General features: G+C 44.4%; 1 protein-coding gene across 3 annotated transcripts in view; it reads right to left on the bottom strand.

Moving 5' to 3' along the window:
• The window catches only part of TMBIM6 (transmembrane BAX inhibitor motif containing 6), a 23,190-nt gene extending 1,564 nt beyond the window's left edge, over nt 1–21,626 (bottom strand). Inside the window, exons 1-9 of one of the 3 annotated variants that reach the window (XM_035101264.2) lie at nt 21,517–21,626; nt 6,254–6,357; nt 4,658–4,766; nt 3,739–3,859; nt 2,451–2,499; nt 1,973–2,070; nt 1,785–1,864; nt 1,022–1,122; nt 494–566 (exon numbers count right to left, since the gene is read on the bottom strand). In XM_035101264.2, the coding sequence (XP_034957155.1) occupies nt 494–566; nt 1,022–1,122; nt 1,785–1,864; nt 1,973–2,070; nt 2,451–2,499; nt 3,739–3,859; nt 4,658–4,766; nt 6,254–6,309 (687 nt within the window). In that variant the 5' untranslated portion in view covers nt 6,310–6,357; nt 21,517–21,626. Of the gene's footprint in view, nt 1–493; nt 567–1,021; nt 1,123–1,784; nt 1,865–1,972; nt 2,071–2,450; nt 2,500–3,738; nt 3,860–4,657; nt 4,767–6,253; nt 6,358–7,409; nt 7,644–21,298; nt 21,466–21,516 lie in introns of those variants that run through there. The other 2 variants (XM_035101266.2, XM_035101274.2) reach the window with 2 other exon arrangements.

Genomic DNA, 21,626 nt, shown 5'->3' with positions numbered 1-21,626 from the left:
TACCCTGGATCCTGGGAACAGGACCAGTGGAGGCTCTTCAATGAGAGCAAATCCGGCACTGCCTCCAATTGGTCTGCCTTCAGCAAGCTCCCACCTCCCTGCCTATCTGCATAGAGTGGGATGAGCAATGCTAAACGGATTTTAAGCCAAGGTTCAAGGTTGAGCAACCCACCAAGGGCCACATGTCATCCGTGGCCACAGCCAAAGTTGCAACTGGACATTTGCTCTCGCACAGAGGCACTGTGCTCAAAGAGACATGAAGGTGCTCAGCACACCAATCCCCATGCTGTGCTGGGAAGGAGAATCTCCATGCCTGAACAGCAAAGAACAGGGACCCTTCCTGCCCATCACAACCCCGAGCTGGTAGCCCACTTAAAATGCCTTGGCAGACCTGATCCAGCTTACAGGCTATTGGTCTGCCACCCCGAATCTAGGACATATAAGGCGTGTTGTAAATAAGTGATGATCCCTGCCACCATGAGGGGATGCTCACCTCGCTCATGCCCAAGATGACCATAAGCTCCCGGAAAATGTTGACAAAATCCAAGAAGAGATCCACACAATGCCTGGGCAGGGAAAGAAAGAAGGGGTTGAAGTATTAGGCCAGAATTCCTACTGGACACTACTTCCTCTAAACGGCATGACCTATGTAAGTGGCTGATGCTAGAGACACCACCTGCCACTCCCAGGCTTCCTTCCCCATTTGGTATATTGTTCCCTAGTTAAATTCAGGTTCATTTAGCTAGGAAGTATTTTAAGCCTCTCTTCTGGAAATACAAGCCCATTTCCAGTTTGCCCAGCTCTGTGGCCATCCAGAACAAAGGATATTTGCCCTTTACATATTGCATCCAACAATAAAAGGCTGCTGTTGCACCTTTCCCCTATCCTGTTTCCGCAGCTCCCAGATCTATACTCCTGTTGCTCCACTCTGCCTGGTCCACCTTGCCTTCTACTGAACTCCTACCCCCCACCCCACCACTGGACACCCAGCAGCTACTATTTCCACACCCCATGTACTCACCAGATGTAGTCCTTATCTCCATTCTCGGCCTTCTCAATGATTAGCTGAGTGTCGAATAACACAAAGCCACACATCACCATAAGCCCAATGTAGAGGTTAGCCTGGAGGAGGAAAAACATGCATCAGGCCAAGGGCAGTTAAATCAGATTCCTTGGATTGGCCCTACCCACCTGCTCAAGATATACATTCCTAAATGCCAGAAATCATACTGCTTTAAATTATTCAGGGCTGTATTTCCTGGATAATCATGGCACAATGAAGAAAGACTGCAAAATGAGGGGCCACCTCATTCAGCATCCCAAAAATAGATTTATTTTTTTAAAAACCCAACTTCCCAGCCCTTCTGGTTGCAGATATGTATTTGAAGGTGTGCGGATCTCAGAGGTCAAGGGAGTATGACTATGATTTCTATTGATCAGAGGGTGGAGCTGTTTAAGTTCTTATATAGGTCTTTGCCTCTTCCCATGACTAGCAAGAGTAGAATTATGCAAGGTTACTATAGTTTATACAAATCGTGGAATTTGGGTTATCCTGGGTTGTTTTTCAAAAAAAATATAATAATAACAAAGTGCAGGAGTGCACATTGGCCTGCCTTTATTTCTGTAAAGCCAAAACACAGGGGAAGCTGAGCTACGATTCCAGGGCTGCCAGCTCCATGCTGAAAAGGGCAGCTTTGCTGGAATGAGATGCTGCTGCTGTCACAGGCAGCCAACCTTGCAGGCTTCCTGTAAGCCAACAGACCCAAGGACATAAAGACACTCACTGTGAAGAGCCAAGTCGAGCCCACGAAAATGTTGATCAGGGAGAAGAACAGCATCAAGAACAGGCCGGAGAACAGGACACCTGAAAAATGAAAGCAGAGCTGTGGTGGGCACTGCAAGGTTGCTAGAAGGTTTTCTCTAAGATGGGAGGGTGAGGGAGGGGGAGATGATGACCACCTGGCAATCTTACCTCCTAGGTACAGGTAGGCACGGCGCTTGGCATAGAGGGCGCTCAGCGAAAAGCAGCTGAAGATCACTGCTGTCCCCATGAAAGCTGTTGGGATGATGCTATCGGGAGAGGAAAAAGCAATAGTTGGTGCCTGTACCAGGATGGACAAATCTAAGCCTTGGGGACATTGTAAAATGCCCTTTAGCAGCCTCAGTGAGACCCACAGCTCCATCTCATGCCCCATACAAGTTACTGAACCTCATTCAGGACTTTGAAGCGGATGTTCTTTGTAGAGCAAAGATAGTATTTTGCTTAGATGTATTTGTGGGGCAGGGACGGGAGGAAATCTTTTTGCTCTTCCGATTAAAGTTATGGTTTGATTTAAGTTCAGAAAGAACTGATCAGGGGGAAAGGAATATGGTCCACCAACTCATTCAGATTTGACCCTTGAAGTGCATATGTGAGGGAATGGGGCAGCTGAGTGGCATTTTCCTTTTACCTTGGGTTGATGGCAATGCACATCTCCAGCAGAGGTCCTAGGTTGACTCCTGGAAGAACAAAGGGGTACAAATTCAGCCAAGAGACAGGAATTGTCTATTCACCATGTACTGTATTTCGAAGAAAGCCAAAATGGTTCACCTGTGTGTACTGTGCACCCTTCAGAACAAACATACAGGTTGTCTTGTTTCCCCCCACCTGACCCTAAACTGAAACCCAAGTACAACATGTCACGTAGAAACAGTTTTGAAAATCTCAGTACAGTGGTACCTCGGTTTATGAACACAATTGGTTCCGGAAGTCTGTTCATAAACTGAAGCGAACTTTCCCATTGAAAGTAATGGAAAGTGGATTAATCCGTTCCAGACGGGTCAGCGGACTACTCAACCTGAAGCGTACTTTACCCGAAGCATGGGTGTAATTGGTTCCAGAAGTCTGTTCATAAACTGAAGCGTTCATAAACTGAAGCGAACTTTCCCATTGAAAGTAATGGAAAGTGGATTAATCTGTTCCAGATGGTCTGCAGAGTACTTAAACTGAAGTGTTCATAAACTGAAGCGAACTTTCCCATTGAAAGTAATGGAAAGTGGATTAATCCGTTCCAGACGGGTCCGCGGAGTACTCAACCTGAAGCGTACTTAACCCAAAGCATGGGTGTAATTGGTTCCAGAAGTCTGTTCATAAACTGAAGTGTTCATAAACTGAAGCAAACTTTCCCATTGAAAGTAATGGAAAGTGAATTAATCCGTTCCAGACGGGTCTGCGGCATTCGTAAACTGAAAATTCGTAAACCGAGGTGTTCATAAACCAAGGTTCCACTGTATTTAGAAGGCAACTAAGGGGCCCTAATCTCCAAGGTAGTTCTATATGGGGCAAATCAATTTGTGGCAACCACTCCTGTGCTGATCAGAGTTGGCTGGGTTACTTTGACCTCCCTCTTAGCACACACACACACACACACACACACATGTCATGCAAGAGCCACTCCCCTGTGGGGTGATCTCAGGCTGCTGCTGCAGGCACACATCTGAATGAGAACTGCAGACAACTTTGCTGCTCTGCCAGAAGGGCTTGGATGCATTAGGACATGAATTGTATATTTCACTTACAGAAGATCCATGTTTGCAGATCATCTTTTTAAAAGATTTTAATATTGTATATTGTACCACTGTTCTGACCTGTCCTAGAACCTTTTGCTAAAAAGTAAGTAGTACGGTATACGAACACCAAAAGCAGTTAATGAAACTCCAGCTGACTTTGCACATGTCTGCTCTTCCAGCATCACGTACCAGTGAGGAAGGCAAAGCCTGCCAGCATGCTCAGCCGTTTCTGTTCGGTTCCCTGGTTGTGGGGTGTAGCCATCAGCCAAATCATAAGACCCAGTGCTCCCAGGCCAGTCAACATTCCAAACTGCAAGACAAAGCGCGAAGGGTGGAAGTTAGTACAGGCTGAGCGCAGAGCAGAGGAGAGGTTGGGAAAGGCATTGCGCAGGAACAGAAGTGGCTGAAATCTACTCCACAGAACCCAGGTGGTTTCATTTGAATGACCCAGTCTAGACAGGGTGACAGCCATAGATAACCTGACCTGCTCAAATATACTATAGGCCCCTTTGTAGGGTTTTCAGCTCACTCAAATTTCCTTTGACTTTAACTTCTTTTCACTGCAGACTTAAGAAAAAAAACATGGGAAGCAGCATTCTACCCAACTACACTGTTGGAAGTGATTCTCTCATTTTCCACGGCTCTGGCCAATGAGTATGAGATACCAAGATGCTTCACGAGTTTGAGTTTTAATGTTATTCAAATGTAATCTATCCAATAATTTAAAAACAGATTGAACTAGCTGGCACATCATTTCCCCCCGTCTTCTGGTCTGAAATGGCTCCGTTACTACACCATTGGATTCCCAGCTACCACTGTTGGGCTGCAATCCTGAACACGCTTCATCAGGAGTAAGTCCTAAGAAATCAGCGAACATAGTGTGACAGACTGCTAGGAAAGCAGACGAAGGACTGCTCTAGTGTAGAAATAGAGGGTAACCTCCCATCAGGATATGGCCCAGAAAACCATACCCAACAGGATCCTGTGCTGCTCATTTCTGAAGGCTGTGGCTGGGCTCCATTCCTTGAAGCCATCCTGCAAGCACTAGTCCCCAACAGTCAAGGTAACCTCGCAGCTCATACACACATCAGTGCCAGAGCACACTTACCTGCACCAGCTGAGTTACCACGTTGATGTAGGCACCAGCCGCTGCTAGGAACATGCATAGCGCAAAGCTAGCATAGACCTTCTTCAGGTGCTGCTGGGTTGATGTGGAGCTGCAGAGGGCAAAGGGAAGAAACAGTCAGTCAGTGCCATTGCATCTCAAAGCACCTAGAAGCACAGCTGCTCCTTAGCTGGCTGTTTGCCAGCTCCTGGGCACTTAGCAAACTAAACAAACAACACTGGATCCACCACAGAGCACCTGAAGAACAGAGGTGGGTAAACTTATTTAGCCTAGGGCTCATGCATTTCCTCTTAGCCAACCTTAGGGGGGAACATGCCTACAGTGGGCCTTGCCAAGAAGACCGAGTGCAGCCATTCATCCACAAACATTATGCCTAGTCAGCACCACTACACACAGTCCCCGAACCAAGTTATGCTTGAAAAGCATGTTAGCTTTTTCCCCCCAAGTCTAACTGGCTGAGGGGGCAATCTTCCTGAAGACTTCAGTGGGAGGCAGGTGGGTTTCCTTGCTGCAACAATAAGCCCCCCCTCCCAAACTAACTGTGGGGAGGGCATTTTTAGTGTGGGTTTAAACACTCCCCAGCTGGAACTCCTGTAAAGACACGCCTCCCCACTGCACTTAGGCTTGACAAAAGCCTTAGACTGCAAGCAACAGGAGGACTTTCTTTCAATTCCAATTGCAGTGGGGTGAGGAAAGGGCACTACAAGCCAGGTGGGGAGTGCACAGCAGCTGCATCTGACCCATGGGCTGACCCACCCCACCCCTCAATTTAAAGGCATTTGACTCACAGCTTCTGGAGCTGGGACACCACTTTCCCCAGGGAGATGGTATTAGATATTCTCATATTGGCTAAGAGAGGAGCTAGAGCTGTTGACAAAACTGGAAAAATCCCTGAGAAGTTTGGTGCTGGTTTGCAGCACCTACTTCGTACTGCACAGCAGGTACTCCTAAAAAATGGGTGCTGGCACTAAACCAGCCTTGGCCTCTACCGACTTGCACATAAGTAGGGGAATATTTGCACAAAATTTGGTAAGAAACACCAAACAGTAAATCCTGAAAACCTTAAAAGATGAATTTATACTCAAGTCCTTAAAAAAAAAAACCAACCACACACACACATACACACTTCAGCCTGAAGGTCTGGAGTGTAGGTCAATATTTGCAGTAGTCTCAAAAGGTTGTGATGGGGGCAACAGGAGAAGATTGGCTGAACATGCAAAAAAAGTTCTTTGTCTATCCCATAACTGACAAAAGCAGAACGGATTACACAAGCAGGCAAGTTAAGCAACATACACTTGCTTAACTCCTACCAGCTGCAGAATTTAGTTTTTATTGAAGTGGAAGTTTTTACTCAAGTGGAAGATTTGGGGTTTGAACCCAACGCGTATACAGTCTTGCACCCAGGGCCACAGGAAGCAGAAAGCCCTACTTCTGGCTCCCTCATCCCCACTCGCCATCCACAATAAGGGACAGATCACAAAATTACCTTGCTGTTTCCATTCACCAAAAATGACAAATAAAAACAACCTCCTACAAAACTGCAGCCTGCAGTAAAACACAGGCAAAGGGTATACTCACATGTGGGAGAATTTGAAGAGGGCATCAACATTTATGTTCCTGTTGAAGACATCCATTGTGCTAGCTGGTAGACTGATGCAACTCTTGGTGTCAAAATACACAATCTGCAGAAAAAGATGAAGAAGGCGACATCAGAGAGGTGGGGTGGAGAAAGACAGCACAGTTCTTTCCCATCTGCCCCTTTTAGTGACAAAACTCAATTTCTTCCTATATGGCTGCCCAAATTACTTTAAGCAAAATACCGTACTTTAATCCCATGAAGCTGCTCGAGAAGGGATTCCCACACCCACCCACCCTTGCTTCCTAGTACAGTGGTACCTCAGTTTAAGTACACAATTGGTTCCGGAAGTCTGTACTTAACCTGAAGCGAACTTTCCCATTGAAAGTAATGGAAAGTGGATTAATTCGTTCCAGACAGGTCCGCAGAATACTTAAACTGAAAGTACTCAAAGCAAAGCGTACTTAAACCGAGGTATGACTGTAGTAGTCTAGGAACACCAATACAGTGGTACCTCAACTTACGAACAACTCGACAACCAAATTTTTCGACTTCCGAATGGGGGTGACATCCGAAAGAAAACTGCGGCGGTTTTAGATAGGGTTGCTTTGACTTACGAATGTTTCCGTTTCCAATGCATTCCTATGGGAAATCGCGTTTCCCATGGCGTTTCTTCGACTTACGAATTTTCCGATCTACGAAGGTGCCTTCGGAACGGATTAAATTCGTAAGTCGAGGCCCCACTGTACTCCTTCAGAGCTCCTTCAAACAAGTTAACTAGGATACAGTGTTTCTAATAAAAATACATTGCAACTATCTTGCTAACTTTGAGCCTACTTTGTCAGGGGCCAAGGGAGAGAAGTCAAAGACCCCACTATGGAAGGTCAAGCAAAATGTTACTCCTGGAATGCAGAATCTTCAAACAGCTCTCCCTACTCCAAGAAAATGTATATGCATATTCCATCCAGCCTCCCTTTCAGGGCAGATTCTATCTAAATCTCAACCAGAAACTCTAAATCTCAACGAAGAACTCAGATTTCCAAATATGCAGCAAGAGAGAGGGAGGAGAAGACTTGGGACTAACCAAAGACAAAGGCTGAAGAAAAAGGTTATTTGCCCCACCCCACCGTGCTAAGGAACAAAGAAGAACATGCTTACTTTAGACTTGCCAAGCACAGCCCCACACACTGCCTGCAAGCTGATCCCCTTCGCCCTAGTCTGGACAATCTAGAGACGCTTCAACCGTTTCACCGGCTCCAAGTCCTCTTGGTATCTGTGGTGCAATTATTGCAGGCTGTTGCAAGCCTAACTGCAAGTTCTCGGGGGAATTGGCCTCACAGGGGAACTTTGCTTCACACCTTGGCAGCTGGAAAACACTTGTATTAGCATTCCTAATGCCCTCCCCAGGCAGAGATGGGGAGGAGTTACAAGCCAGGTAGCTGCCATAGCCAGAGAGCAATCTGGAAACAAATGGATTACACCCTGCAGCTCAAGGTGGGATTCCTCCCCTTTGTTATGTTATGCACCAACATGTACAGGTATTTTACCTGCCCAGGAGAGCACCACAAAGTGTTATATGTCTGCATGCACACACACACCCCAAAAATTATCATGATAGTTGCCTCTAGCAACTGATGCAATTGAAACCTGAAAACCAGTTCAGCAACTAATTCCTTACCCTTTTGACAGACAGAGGAGGCAGCTCCTGGGCAAGCTTACAAAGTAGGCCTGGATTGTCTAACAAGGAGAGCTAGCATTAAGGAAATGCAAATACTGCAGTAATTGTACACCCACTGCATGGGGTGACATGATGACACTTCCTCCTTTGGCAGAGATGGAAAATGCCAGTCAAGTATCTGTCTCCTACTTTTTTAAAAAGCAGATCTAATCTGATCATTCCTTCCAAGTGTTCAGGATGATGCCTATGGGGCCACTTCATTTTATTCTCACAGCAACCTGTGAAGTAGGTTATGTCAAAAACTTCCAATGCCACCTAACTTTCTTTGAGCAAAGGCCTGAAGACTGATCTTCCTGGTCCCAGCCAACACTTAGGGCTGGCAGATCCCAACCTCAGGCAGAAAATCTATGGGATCCAGCTTGTAGCCCATTATCACCCCTCTCAAGTGAACAGGATCCTTTCTGCACAACTCAAGCACATTTGCAGCAACATCATGGCAAGGGCCTGAAGTAAACCAAGCTATGGTTTACCACAATCATGTGAATGTGCTGGCCCCTTGGGAGAAGCTCACACTCACTTTGACCCTCCCTCAGTCCTTGTGCTTGTCTCCTTAGCCACAAACTGTAGCCAAGAACAAACCTTTGCTAAAGAGCACAATTAAGGAGGAGAGAGCTTAGCCACAAGTCCAGGTTCAGACAACATGTTAAGTGAAACCTTGGAATGGGTTGCCATGCTAAACTAAAAGGACTAGGGAAGATTAAAGTAGCTGTGATTTCCTCCTAAGAAGCCAGTATGTTTGCACATTTGTGTTAAGTAATAGTTTGGCTTAGTGTTACCTGCACATCTGGTCAATGGCTGAAGCCAAGCATCCTAAAACAATCACCCCTGAGTTTGTCATTACTGTACATTATAATATGCGGCTTCGGTGAAGTTGCTGTCACTAGCATTGGAAAGTAAAAGAGTGACAGCACACACAAGGAACATGTGCACACACGGACACCCCTTGGCTCTTAGCAGACCTCTTCATCTGTATTGCTGCTGTGTGCAAGACCAACCTGCTGCAGGCAAGCAGAGGAGTAAATGGACAAATAGCAGTGCCGAAGGCATTTCCCCTGCACCAGAAAAGTGAGTTCTCTCCAGTTTCAAGCACTCTGTGCCAAGGATGGGGAAACTGTGGCCCTCCAGATGTTGCTCAGTTCCCATAATCCCTGGCCATGGGGCTGCAGATGAGCAGCCCAACATTTGGAGGGTCACAGGTCTCCTATGCCAGTTTTTGGTAACCTGGGGCAGGGAAACCTTTTAAGCCCAAAGGGCATATTCCCTCACAAGGAACCTTCTAAAGGCCACATGCCACTGATAGACAAGGTCAGAAGCAAAAGTGGACTGAGCAATGAACACAACTCTTACCCTTGTGCAGTAGGCCACATTCCCAGCACACAAGTCAGACACACATTTATCCATCCTTCATTCAAGCAAGCAGCACAATTCCAGTTCAATGACTCACCCCAAACTGTTCAGGGGAGAGTGCAACTTAGGAAGTGTCTCAAGGGCCTGGGCCTGAGGTTCTTCACCCTCAGTAGAAGTGGGCAGACCCAAAAAAAAGCAGGGAGGGGAAGAATCAGAAAAAAAATCCGTCGTCCGTCCGTCCCCCAAATTGTGAAAGTATTATGAAATGTGTTATTTTAGAATGATAAATAAAACATTTTAAGTCAATGTGTTAATATATCTACTCCCCAAAAATGATTTCTAAAAATTATGCAAACAGAAAACTTACTTAAGACAGATCATTTCAATTCCTGTGCACTGAGAAGAAACAAGACCTGAGTTGTACACGGAGAGTAAAGTTAAATGGGGACCCCTGACCATTAGATCCAGTTGTGACCGACTCTGGGGTTGCGGCGCTCATCTCGCATTATTGGCCGAGGAAGCTTCCAGGTCATGTGGCCAGCATGACAAAGCCGCTTCTGGCGAACCAGAGCAGCACACGGAAACGCTGTTTACCTTCCCGCTGTAGCGGTACCTATTTATCTACTTGCACTTTGAGGTGCTTTTGAACTGCTAGGTTGGCAGGAGCTGGGACCGAACAACAGGAGCTCACCCCGTTGCAAGGATTCGAACCGCCGACCTTCTGATCGGCAAGCCCTAGATTCTGTGGTTTCACCACAGCGCCACCTGCGTCCCTACACGGAAAGTACAACTCTTAAATGCAAGAGCAATGTGCTTTCTGCCCATAGGAGGCACTGCCATGGTCAGCTGAGAAGGAAGAAGTATTCAATGCCTTCTTTGCTAGTAGACTTCCTTCTCAGAGACATAGCTGGTGAATCAGTTTCTGTCCTCTTGACTAGATCTCAAAGGACTGTCCCACTGAGTAGGACTCAATCTATCATCATTTGATGTCAAATATGAAGATGCAGAAATGGATAGGTAAGAAAATGTGACTGATTTAATTTCATATAGTTTCATTGAGTCTTGGTTCTCCACCCTGGCTTTTTCTTAGCTCTTTTATGGAACTGAGTGCTTTATGTCTGCTTGACGCTGTGGAGGGCTGAAGGAGATATAAGAACTTTCAGAAAACATAATACTGCATATTCCTGCATATAAGACTACTTTTTAACCCAGGAAAATCTTCTCAAAAGTTGGGGGTCGTCTTACACGCCGGGTCATATTTCTTATACGGCGAGTATATCCCAAACTCTATATTTTAACTGGAAAAGTTGGGGGTCGTCTTATACGCCGGAATATACGGTAATTTTCTTTGCTCAACTATAATGGTTGATGGTTTCTTCTAGTTATATTCTGCCTGCACCATATAACTAGCAAAACCAGAAATGCTAGGTTCTTCACAGATCAGCAGCTTGTACCTCTAATTTGTAACATTTTTTTAAAAAAAAATTGTAAAAAGTAGTAAATTTATTTAATAATTATTGTCTGAATAAACTGTAACCTTTAACATACGAAACATGATCATTCTATGACAAACCAAGTTAATACATTTTATTCCTAAAGTGACGCTCAATTTGTAAATAGCAGTAAAAATGATTAGTGCATATTTTCCCATTTCCCCCAAAATGTCCGTGCCTGCAAAAAATAAAAAAAAATTCCTCACTATTTTTCTTCGGTGGTTTCAAAATTTCTGGAAATTTTACATCATTTTATGAAGAGTAAAACAGCATAAGGCCCAACTGACTAACCAATTACTGGTACACATTTATTAACTGCTGTAAACATGGACTAGCCAATTTAGATCACGAAATTAAAAGACACCTGCTTCTTGGGAGAAAAGCGATGACAAACCTAGACAGCATCTTAAAAAGCAGAGACATCACCTTGCCGACAAAGGTCTGTATAGCTAAAGCTATGGTTTTCCCAGTAGTGGTGTATGGAAGTGAGACCATAAAGAAGGCTGATTGCCGAAGAATTGATGCTTTTAAATGATGGTGCTGGAGGAGACTCTTGAGAGTCCCATGGACTGCAAGAAGATCAAACCTATCCATTCTGAAGGAAATCAGCCCCGAGTGCTCACTGGAAGGACAGATCGTGAAGCTGAGGCTCCAATACTTTGGCCACCTCATGAGAAGAGAAGACTCCCTGGAAAAGACCCTGATGTTGGGAAAGATGGAGGTCACAAGGAGAAGGGGACAACAGAGGATGAGATGGTTGGACAGTAAAAAATTTTCCTTCAGTAGCACCTTAAAGACCAACTAAGTTTTTATTGGTTGAACAGTGTTCTCGAAGCTACGAACATGAGTTTGACCAAACTGCGGGAGGCAGTGGAAGACAGGAGTGCCTGGTGTGTTCTGGTCCCATGGGGTCACGAAGAGTCGGAATACAACTAAACAGCAAGAAATTTGTCCCTGTGTGAGCAGTTCCATAGAATTTGGAACACATCTATTAAGTTCAAGGCAAACCATCATTTTGAGAAGGCTTCACAATACCCACAGAAAACCCCTGCATAAGGTGTTCTAGAATAAATAATACAGGCAATTGTGGGTCTTTTTCTCTGTGATTTGAGAATGAAAATCCATGAATTGGAGGAATTTTTAATGGCACCAATACTGCAACCTACCCCAAAGATCAACACACTATTCCATGTAAACATTTTTATTCTGGATTGGGGAAAGTCTCCCTGAAACTGGAATCAGGTCCCTGGAGGGATCAACAAGCTGCCATTATGACATCATAATAGAAAGGAATTTGCTTGCCTCTTTGAGGCTGGAAACTGTCAGCAGTGAAGAGAGCACAAATTATAAGGCTGTGTATATGAAGTTGGAGAATGCTCTTTTCATAAATGGACACAAGAATTTTAAGATATGAAGAAGAATTAAAAATGAGAGTTTGTAATCAGATCAGACATAACTTTTGTTTCTGAACTTTGGAAATAAGAACTACGCCATTTCCTGTCTAGTAATCTCTGCTTTCCCAGGAAATTTGAGACGAGCAGGATGTCAGTAGACACAACATCATCTGACTTGGACTTTCAAAAACAACTTCAGGAACTTATTGAATATTTAAGATGTGACATGTATCAGAACACAATACAGATTGCAAAAATGAAAAAAAAAAATCAAAACTGTGTGGAAAATGAAGAAGGATTATTCCCAACTGAGAATTTAGACAAGAAAGACTTACAACCACTAGTCCTAGACAACGCAGAATTAAAAGAAGAAAAGGAAGCTGTGGCGGATTTGAAACTGTTATGTCAGGTTTTTGTTTCGCAACCAACCTATCGAAGGGTTAACCCAGACTCCTGGTTAACTGGCAGCAACATTCCATGGGAGGCGTGGCCTGCATGGGGTTTAAATGGAAAGGGGAACAGTTATGTCAGTTGGCGGTTGGGTTTTTTTGTGTGGGAGCTTGGGTGGTTGTGGAGAAGGGAGAATTAGAGTAGGTGAAGTAGTGGATAGGTATTCTGTTATTTGATTACCAAGAACGTTACCTGTGAAATTAAGTTTGTACCAATGTTACCAGAAAGCAACCATTAAGATTCAAGCCAATAAATATCCATCTTTAAAGTGTCACATTAGTAATCGTCTATTTCATTTTCCAGCTAAGGTACCCAGGAACCCAGGTGGTGGGGAACTCTTTTAAACTGTCAAAACTGCCTTTTAGAGGAGAAAGGTTAGTTTGTGGCTGAGAGTGCACCAAGAAAGGGGGGGGGGGCTAAAGGAGGAGACAGGTTCTGAGCGATAATAAAGTTACCTCAGGAAGGAGGCTAGCTTTACAGTAAGGGAGGTTCTAGTGAAGGGAAACCCTTATCTGAGTGCACATAGGAACAGTCTTATTTATAGCCCCAAATCTATATAGGTACCTGGTCACGTTTAGGCTGGAAGAGGATTCTCTTTTATTTTTGAAAACCCACAAGTGCTAGAGGGTTTAAAGAAAGGCTAGAGGGATAAGTGGGAGGTTTGATTTACCTCAGAAATCCCTGCTAGTGCTTTTAATAATTGAGAGGTCAGAGTTATAAGACGGAAAGTGAGAGGGACTTTCGTCGCAGAAGCCTAAGGGAACATTGTTCCCCCAGTGAGGGGGGGGGGGGACAAGATTCATGTTTGACTTTAAGATCTTTTAAAGAAGAACCAGTATGGAATAATGCCATCCCAGTGAGAGAGGGTGGGCAGAATCCATACCGGGGCCAGAGTTTAAGGGAAAGAAAAATTGTGAAAGGGCTAAAAAGTGGAAAAGCAGTTGGATGGTGTTTTGTAATATTTAAAGAATTGGGGAGGCAGGAGGGGATGACCAAGGAAGGGTGGATAGGAAGGGACAGGGTGGGAGTGGGGTGAGGAGCAATAATGGATGTTACTTTTTGATTGCTTATGGTCCGAAACTGGAATGACCTATGGAACTCGCTGAATCATCTGGGAGACCCTGAATCCAGGGGAAGGGGGGCTGATTTAGTTTTAAGTGATTAAATGATATTATGTTAGAAAAAATAATATTTGAATTCATGGAAATTTTTGGTAAATAAATTTGAGGCTAAGGGGAGAAATAAAAGATAGAGGATGGTGAAATAATTTTTGATTTGGATTAATTGATTATTGGTGGAGGATAATGGACATTTTTTAGAATAGAATAGTTGAGATAATGATAAAATGTGTTAGAATGATTTAAGATACAAAATGAAAATTGCTTAATTGAGATTTTAAAATGGACCCAGTGTGTGGGGAATTGAGGAAGTCAACAATGTTAAGTAAAAAGAATTGCTATGTTTTTCTTTTTCATGTTTTTTTTGTTTCACTTTTTTGTGATTTTATCTTTGTGAATATTGGAAAATGAATAAAAATTATTTTGGGGGGGGGGAGATCAACATACTATTGGCTGGCTTGTTCCATCATTAAGTCACCATATCCAAAGGTGAGTAGGAGAGCACATGTGCTCATGTTCAGGAATGAAGTAGCCCTGCCTTGATATCTCAGACCTGGGAGTTTAAGACTCGGTCCCTTGGAAAACAGAATGAAAGATCCCAGCTACAGAGTCCGTGCCATTTCAAAACACTGCTGAGCAAGGATCATTTTAGCCATACCCTGGAACAGAGAGAGTGAAATGCTGCCAGCTCCTGGTTTCACGAAAGCAGGGTGATCAAGAGGCACCAGGGGTGCCCAAACTTTTTTCAAAGAGGGCCAGATTTGATGAAGTGAACATGCGTGAGGGTTGACCAAATTTGTTGAGCTTCTTTTAGGATTGAAGTTGCTGAGCTTTTTTTAGGATTTTAACCCAGGACATATACTGGCACGGGGGCCAGATTAAATCGACTGGCGGGCTGGATTAGACTTTGGACATGCCTGATATACACCCTCTTCTAGCTCAGATTTGCTCTACATCTAAAGTCTTCAGTTCTTAGAGGTCTGCAGAAGCAGAAGGCAAAATTATGCTCTTGAGACCCTGAACAATGGCCATCTTAAGAAGAGAAGGTACAAACTTGTTTTTGGTAAAGCTTGCTAGAAAGGAAAGTAAGAAATGCAACAGATAATTCAAGTGATCAGAAGTTCTCATGTGAGTCAATATTGGAGCACCAAAATGGGTCACCCTGTGGTGGAGGAAACATGAGAGTCACACGCCATCCAACTCCTCCCAGATATCAAGAGCTATTCAAGGGAGAAGCCAAAATCTAAGAACATGTAAAACATACAGCATTTATGACTACAATTATTTTAAAATATTATCTATTAACTCTTTGTAACTTAAAACCCCTTCGAACACATCAGGTTGCTTATATCACTGGTCTTCAACTGGTGGATCAGGACCCGCTATTCTGTCTGTCTAATCCAAAGTGGGTTGCAACAGAAACATTACAATAATTCCATAATAAAAGGTTAAGAAATGGTACCCACATGCATGTTTGTGTTAAAGGTGGGTCCCAAAAGGTCGAAGACTACTGCTTTTGGTTTTAAAAAAAGTATCTATATTTTAGTAGCAGAAACCACAAATTCCTTTGTCTATTCATTAAGAAAACAGACATTCCCCCTGCTGACTAAGATGGCCTAACTTACTAACAGTAATCCTCCAACAAGCAACCAATCTTCAAAATTTCCTAAGTGCATATTCCACCAGGCTATCGGCCACTTGTGACCAAGAAAAGATGCCCAGGTGCCATGATGGAGCAGTGATGGCCAAACGTGGCCCTCCAGCTATTTTGGGACTACAACGTCCATCATCCTCGAGCTAACAGGACCAGTGGTGAGGGATTATGGGAATTGTAGTCCCAAAACAGCTGGAGGGCCAAGTTTGGGAATCCCTGGATCTTGACTGTTTCACATACTAGTGACACATCCTGTAAAATTCTATTCATTATATTTTATCTGCACAATTAGTTGTATTGAAAAATATGACTTTTGACCCCTTTAGCCCAAAAATGACAACTAGGCATTCCGTTTTGGCGACTGTAACTCTGATTTAAGTAGCCATTGGCACATATCTTATATATCTGCAAGCAACCTATCTAGTTGAAATAAAACTAAGATGGATGCTTCAACCTAGAGCATAAGTGAGTAAGATTCTCAACCAGCTACGTGCCACAGTCTAAACTTGCATTTGAGCTTAAACTATGAGATTTCTTAAAACACTGTAGGTATTGTTTGAAAGTACGCTGAAACAATAGTCTTCCTGAGCTTCCAGGAGACTAGATTGTTCAAAGCAATGCTGCTGCTACAGCACCCTTAGCCAAGGTGAAGATTTGGAACTTCAGGTCACTGGTAAATCACTCTCCATAGAAGGTGCTCAGGAGCAGAATAGGCCAACTGTTGACAGAGAAAAGTCACAGAACTGGATCACAGAATTAGATAACGCCATGTCCTTAAAAACACTGAACAGCATTGTTGTTGTATAAAGTGATTCTTAAGATGACTTATCAAGTAGCTGTGGTCTTTGCTAAACTAGCTAAATACAAAGGGTCTCTTTTAAATTACTCAACTTTCCTCAAAGCAAAAGCGCAGGTGTATTTGATCATGGTAACACAAGAAGTTGCCTTTGGGGGAGGAGCTGCAACGCTGCAACAAGACCACATGGCTCTACTTGCATCAACTCCCAGGTTCACTCTCTGGTATCTCCAGTTTAAAAAAGCAGGTAGCAGCAGGTGATGGGGGTTTTCCCCAGAGAGTTGCTGCCAGTCACTGCAGACAACAGTGGGCTGGTGGGACAAAGTCCTACACGTCCCTTGCACTTTCTACAACTCAGCAGTACCTAAAAAGAACCTCTCACATTTCTTCTCTGTGCAACAACCAGTAATTGCAGTAATTGGCAAATGGTCAAGCCTAAATATCCATGGAAACTTCAGGTGAAATACACAGGCTTGCGTATTGTAAGAGTTCATAGGGAAACAAGCCACCACACCTGTGGTAAATGCTATTCAAATCCATGTTCATCCTCATGATTTAGTTAAAACTGACCAAAAACCTCAGGTGAACTCTTTTGGGGGGGGGGAGATTAAACTCTCCGATTTGGAATTATACCATGATGCAGATGGTCTAATGTGGTTGAAAGAATGGATCGAATTAAAGAATGCGGACATGTTAGATCTGGAATTTATATGATCTATTATTAGAATGGGATACAAAAGATGAATTGATAAAGGAGGTCGTGATAAAATGGGGACAAGATTTGGGGAAAACAATAATGGTAAAGAAATGGGAAAAAATATGGATGAGAGATATCAAATTTACACCAAACTATGATTTAAGAGAAAATATATTAAAAATACAATATAGATGGAACTTGACCCCGGCGAAATTGGCAAAAATATACAAAGTGATAATACTTGTTGGAGGTACCACGAGGAGGTAGGTTCGTATATACATATTTGGTGGTATTGCAAAAAAATAAAGAAATTTTTGGGAGAAGATCTATGTAGAAATGAAGAAAAAATGAAATACTCTTTTAAGAAAACCCCTGAATTATTTTTTTTAGGAATGTTAAGTGAAGATAGTAAAGAAAAAGACAGATGTCTAACAATGTATGCAACCACATCCGCCAGACTTATCGCTAAAAATCGGAAAAGTGAATCAATTCCGAAGACACAGGATTGGCAAATCAAATTGATATGATATCAAAATATGGCGAGGGAAACTGGAGAAATTAAGGGAATATCAAAACAGAAAATTGATAAAGATTGGGAAAAATTAAAAGAATATATGGCAAAATTTGTGGAAAATGCTGACCTCTTAGCAGACAGGTGAAGGGCCCAAGCAAAGTAAATAAAAATGGAAGGAGACAGGTAAAAAAGGTATACAAAGGGACTTGGATACAGAAACTGAAATAGAGAAAAGGCTGGAAGTCATCACAGGGTGTAGGGTGAGTAAGGGCCTTTTTTCTGTGGGTAAATATTTATGTTATTATTTTTTATATATACATTTGTATATATATTTTCTTGTTATAAGTCTATTTGTCCTTTCATTTCTTTTATGATGTTATTTTATTTGTATCTATTTTATTTGTATTTATTTGATTAGGTATTTGTTTTTGTTTTTGTAAAACCATTGTTTCTCAATTTAAAAATTAATTAAATTTTTATTTTTTTAAAAAAACTCTCCAATTCTCATGTCAAAACCTAGCTCTATGCACAGTAGCCCAATGTTTACAAAAATTACTTGGCTCGATTGAGCCCTTACAAGGAAACTACCGTGTTTCTCATATTATAAGACACGTCTTATATTTATTTTTTCCTGAAAAAAACACACCATGGCTTATTTTCAAGGGATGTCTTATTTTTTAATTAAGTACCGGTATCTGTATAGACCACAGACCTGCTCCCACTGGGTCTTCGCGCGCAGCAGGCAAAGGCTGCAGCCGGGTCCTGGGTCTTCGCATGCGGCAAGCAAAGGCTGCAGCCGGGTCCTGGGGCTGCGTGCGCGGCAAGCAAAGGCTGCAGCCGGGTCCTGGGGCTGCGTGCGCGGCAAGCAAAGGCTGCAGCCGGGTCCTGGAGCTGCGCGCGCGGCAAGCAAAGGCTGCAGCCGGGTCCTGGGGCTGCGCGCGCGGCAAGCAAAGGCTGCAGCCGGGTCCTGGGGCTGCGTGCGCGACAAGCAAAGGCTGCAGCCAGGTCCTGGGGCTGCGCGCACGGCAAGCAAAGGCTGCAGCCAGGTCCCGGGGGTTAACGCGGCAGCAGCAATCCTTCTTTGCCACAGACCTCCTACCACCACCTGGCACGGCTTATTTTCGAGGTATGCCTTATATTTTTCCACCTCAGGAAAATCCTGCCATGCCTTATTTTGTAGGGATGCCTTAAAATATGAGAAACACGGTATCATCCAAAAGTAAACCTTTGCTGTAACTTGATTCTATGTTAGCACAACCAAAACAGAATTACAACTGAAAACGAAATCCCAGGAGCGAAAGCAAACTTTGGAAGTGCTTGTGTAATCCAAGTTAAATAATGAACCTGCTTATGAGGAAATAAAGAACCCATGATCGTTTATCAGTAATTAACCAGATAACACTTAGTCATAGCTATAACCTTTAACCACTGAGGGCTGCCTTAGAGGTACAGCACTAAGGAGACTGTCACATTTCACCCACCAGTACCCTGACACAGTAACTTGGGCCATTAGGTCTAATCGCGGATGACTCTGGGGTTGCGGCGCTCATCTCGCTTTATTGGCCGAGGGAGCCGACGTACAGCTTCCGGGTCATGTGATCAGCATGACTAAGCCGCTTCTGGCAAAACCAGAGCAGCGCACGGAAACGCCGTTTACCTTCCCGCCGAAGCGGTACCTATTTATCTACTTGCACTTTTGAACTGCTAGGTGGGCAGGAGCTGGGACCGAGCAACGGGAGCTCACCCCATCACGGGGCTATGAACCGCCGACCTTCTGATTGGTCAGCCCTAGGGCTAGTCTCTGTAGTTTAACCCACAGCGCCACCTGTGTCCCGACACAGTAACTTAAGGTAAAGGGACCCCTGACCGTTAGGTCCAGTCGTGACCGACTCTGGGGTTGCGGCGCTCATCTCGCGTTATTGGCCGAGGGAGCCAGCGTACAGCTTCCAGTTCATGTGGCCAGCATGACAAAGCCGCTTCTGGCCAACCAGAGCAGCACACGGAAATGCAGTTAACTTACTAGCTGCAAAAAAGAAAGGAGAAAAGGATGGAGGCAAGGGGTAAGCAAGCCTCCCTTTTAGAGCCCCAAATAATGGGCAGGATGATCCTTACAGCCAAATGGCAGGAGGAAGGAAAAAAATAATGTCACACAATGACCCATAACATCTTGTGAGCACTGTGACATCAGAAAGCCAGCCAATCAGCTTTTAAGTTCTCTACTGTGGAGCATCAGTCAAGCTTCTGCTCAACCAACAGGTTGCCATACTCCAACTATCCCTACTCCAACTATCCCAAGCTCAGGAGAGGCTTTTGATTTGAGCACCAGAAGCTCCCTACCCCAGGAGGCCCAAGATGCAATATTAACAGGATGTAGATGAGGCAGATTTTAATGTCCAGTTCTCATATTAATCTCCAAGGGCACAAAACACCCGTCAGTTATGAGGGCATAGAAGTCATTAAGCAGCTGGAATTCAAGAACTACGTCCACACTATGTGTTCAAAGTTGCAGCTATTTGCATAAAAAGCACCATGCCATTGAGCCAAATCACCTAACACTCAATGGGTGTGGATCCTTTCATCTGTAACAACCACAGGAACAGAATTTACTAAGAAAGCAAACTTGAACTGGGGTGAGGTGAAATTATCCCTGGCTGAGGTATCTGATTTCTAGATATACGTAGATGATTTGGCTCAAACCTGCCTGGGATACACAAATATATGAGGCTCTGAAGTCCATGCCTCAAGTTCTTGACATTTGAAAATAGTCGTCTTCAAACATCTAAAGGATTGTCACATTGAGTGAGCAAACTTGTTTTTTGCTGTGGAGGCTTGGACCTGAACAAATGGATTCAAGCTAGAATAAAGGAGATTCTGACTAAAGAACTGTTTAAGAGTAAGAGCTGTTTTGACAGTGAAACAAACTCCCAGGAGAGGCGGCAGACTCTCCTTCATCTGTTTAGAAGAGATTGGATGGCCATCTGTTCTGTATGATCCAGATCAGATTCCTACATTGCAGGGGTTGGACTAGATGACCCTCAGGGTGCCTTACAGCTCCACAATTCTATGAAAGATGTTGAAAGCACAGCTGAGAGTTATGGTGAGGAAACTGAAGCAGATGGGAGGCCAGTGTGGTAGGAAATAGTTATCTACCATGACTACAGAAGAGGAATGTTCTATGGGCCGCCTTCCAGTCCTTTCCATGCTCAAATACAAAGACAGGCAGGCGGCAGCAGCAGCAACAACAGAGGCCAACTCTAAGCTTAACCCTGACTCGCACCAAATAGTTCTGAACAGCTGAGAGCACTAACACCCCCACCTTCCCATCCCTCAGCAAAAAAAAACCCTACTCTTGCCAAAGCAAGCAGCAATGCACATGCCACTCCCCCCATTCCCCATTTATCTCTTTGCACGTATGTTCCCGAGAAGAAAAAGACAAGGATTACAGAACAGATCAGTCAAAATGAAACAAAATCAGATTAAACAAGGCCTGTTTTTAAACTCCACAGGCGACCGGAGCAAACCTCAAGCTTCCTTTACACGCTTCGCAAATACTATTTAACAGTTAACAACACAGTAATCTGGCTAAAAGCTACGAGTGACAAATCCAACGCTGTAGACACGGGACAGGCTAACGTGGGCAGAGTCGACTCCACGGGAGCCTGGAGTCCGGGATCCAATTTTCGGTAACAACCCACCATTCGTCCTCCGGGCAATCGAGGGAGGTTCAATCCACCATGATATGGGGGTGGGGCGGGGGGGGGAGAGGAGTGGGGGTCCCTATGACGTCAGCTCTCTCTCTCTCTCTCTCACACACACACACACACACACACCCCTGAAGAGACTGACCAATCCGAAAGGCAGAACCAGGCGGAGAGGATCCTTCCCTTCCCTCCTTCCTTCGCGGAGCTGCCCGACACAAAGGGGCGGAGGGGAGATTCCAGAGCGGAAGGGCCAGCTCCGAAAAGGCCCCTCGGAGAAAGGGAGGGGAGGGTTCGGAGACCGCGCAGGCCAAGGGGGGACGGGACCGGAAGTAGGCCCCAGGGAGGAGCGACGGCGGCCCTTACCTCCCGCGGAGGCTCCTCTTGCCTGGTCGACGACAGCTGCTGCCGCTCCTTTCCGAGCCGTACGTGTCTCTCCCCTCGGACGCCTCCGCCCCCTCCCGCTTACGTCCTCC

Source organism: Zootoca vivipara, chromosome 2 (assembly GCF_963506605.1).
Source record: "Zootoca vivipara chromosome 2, rZooViv1.1, whole genome shotgun sequence".
NCBI classification, from domain to species: domain Eukaryota; kingdom Metazoa; phylum Chordata; class Lepidosauria; order Squamata; family Lacertidae; genus Zootoca; species Zootoca vivipara.
The sequence above is the reverse complement of the archived record's forward strand: the minus strand, read 5'-3'. Positions and strand labels throughout refer to the sequence as shown.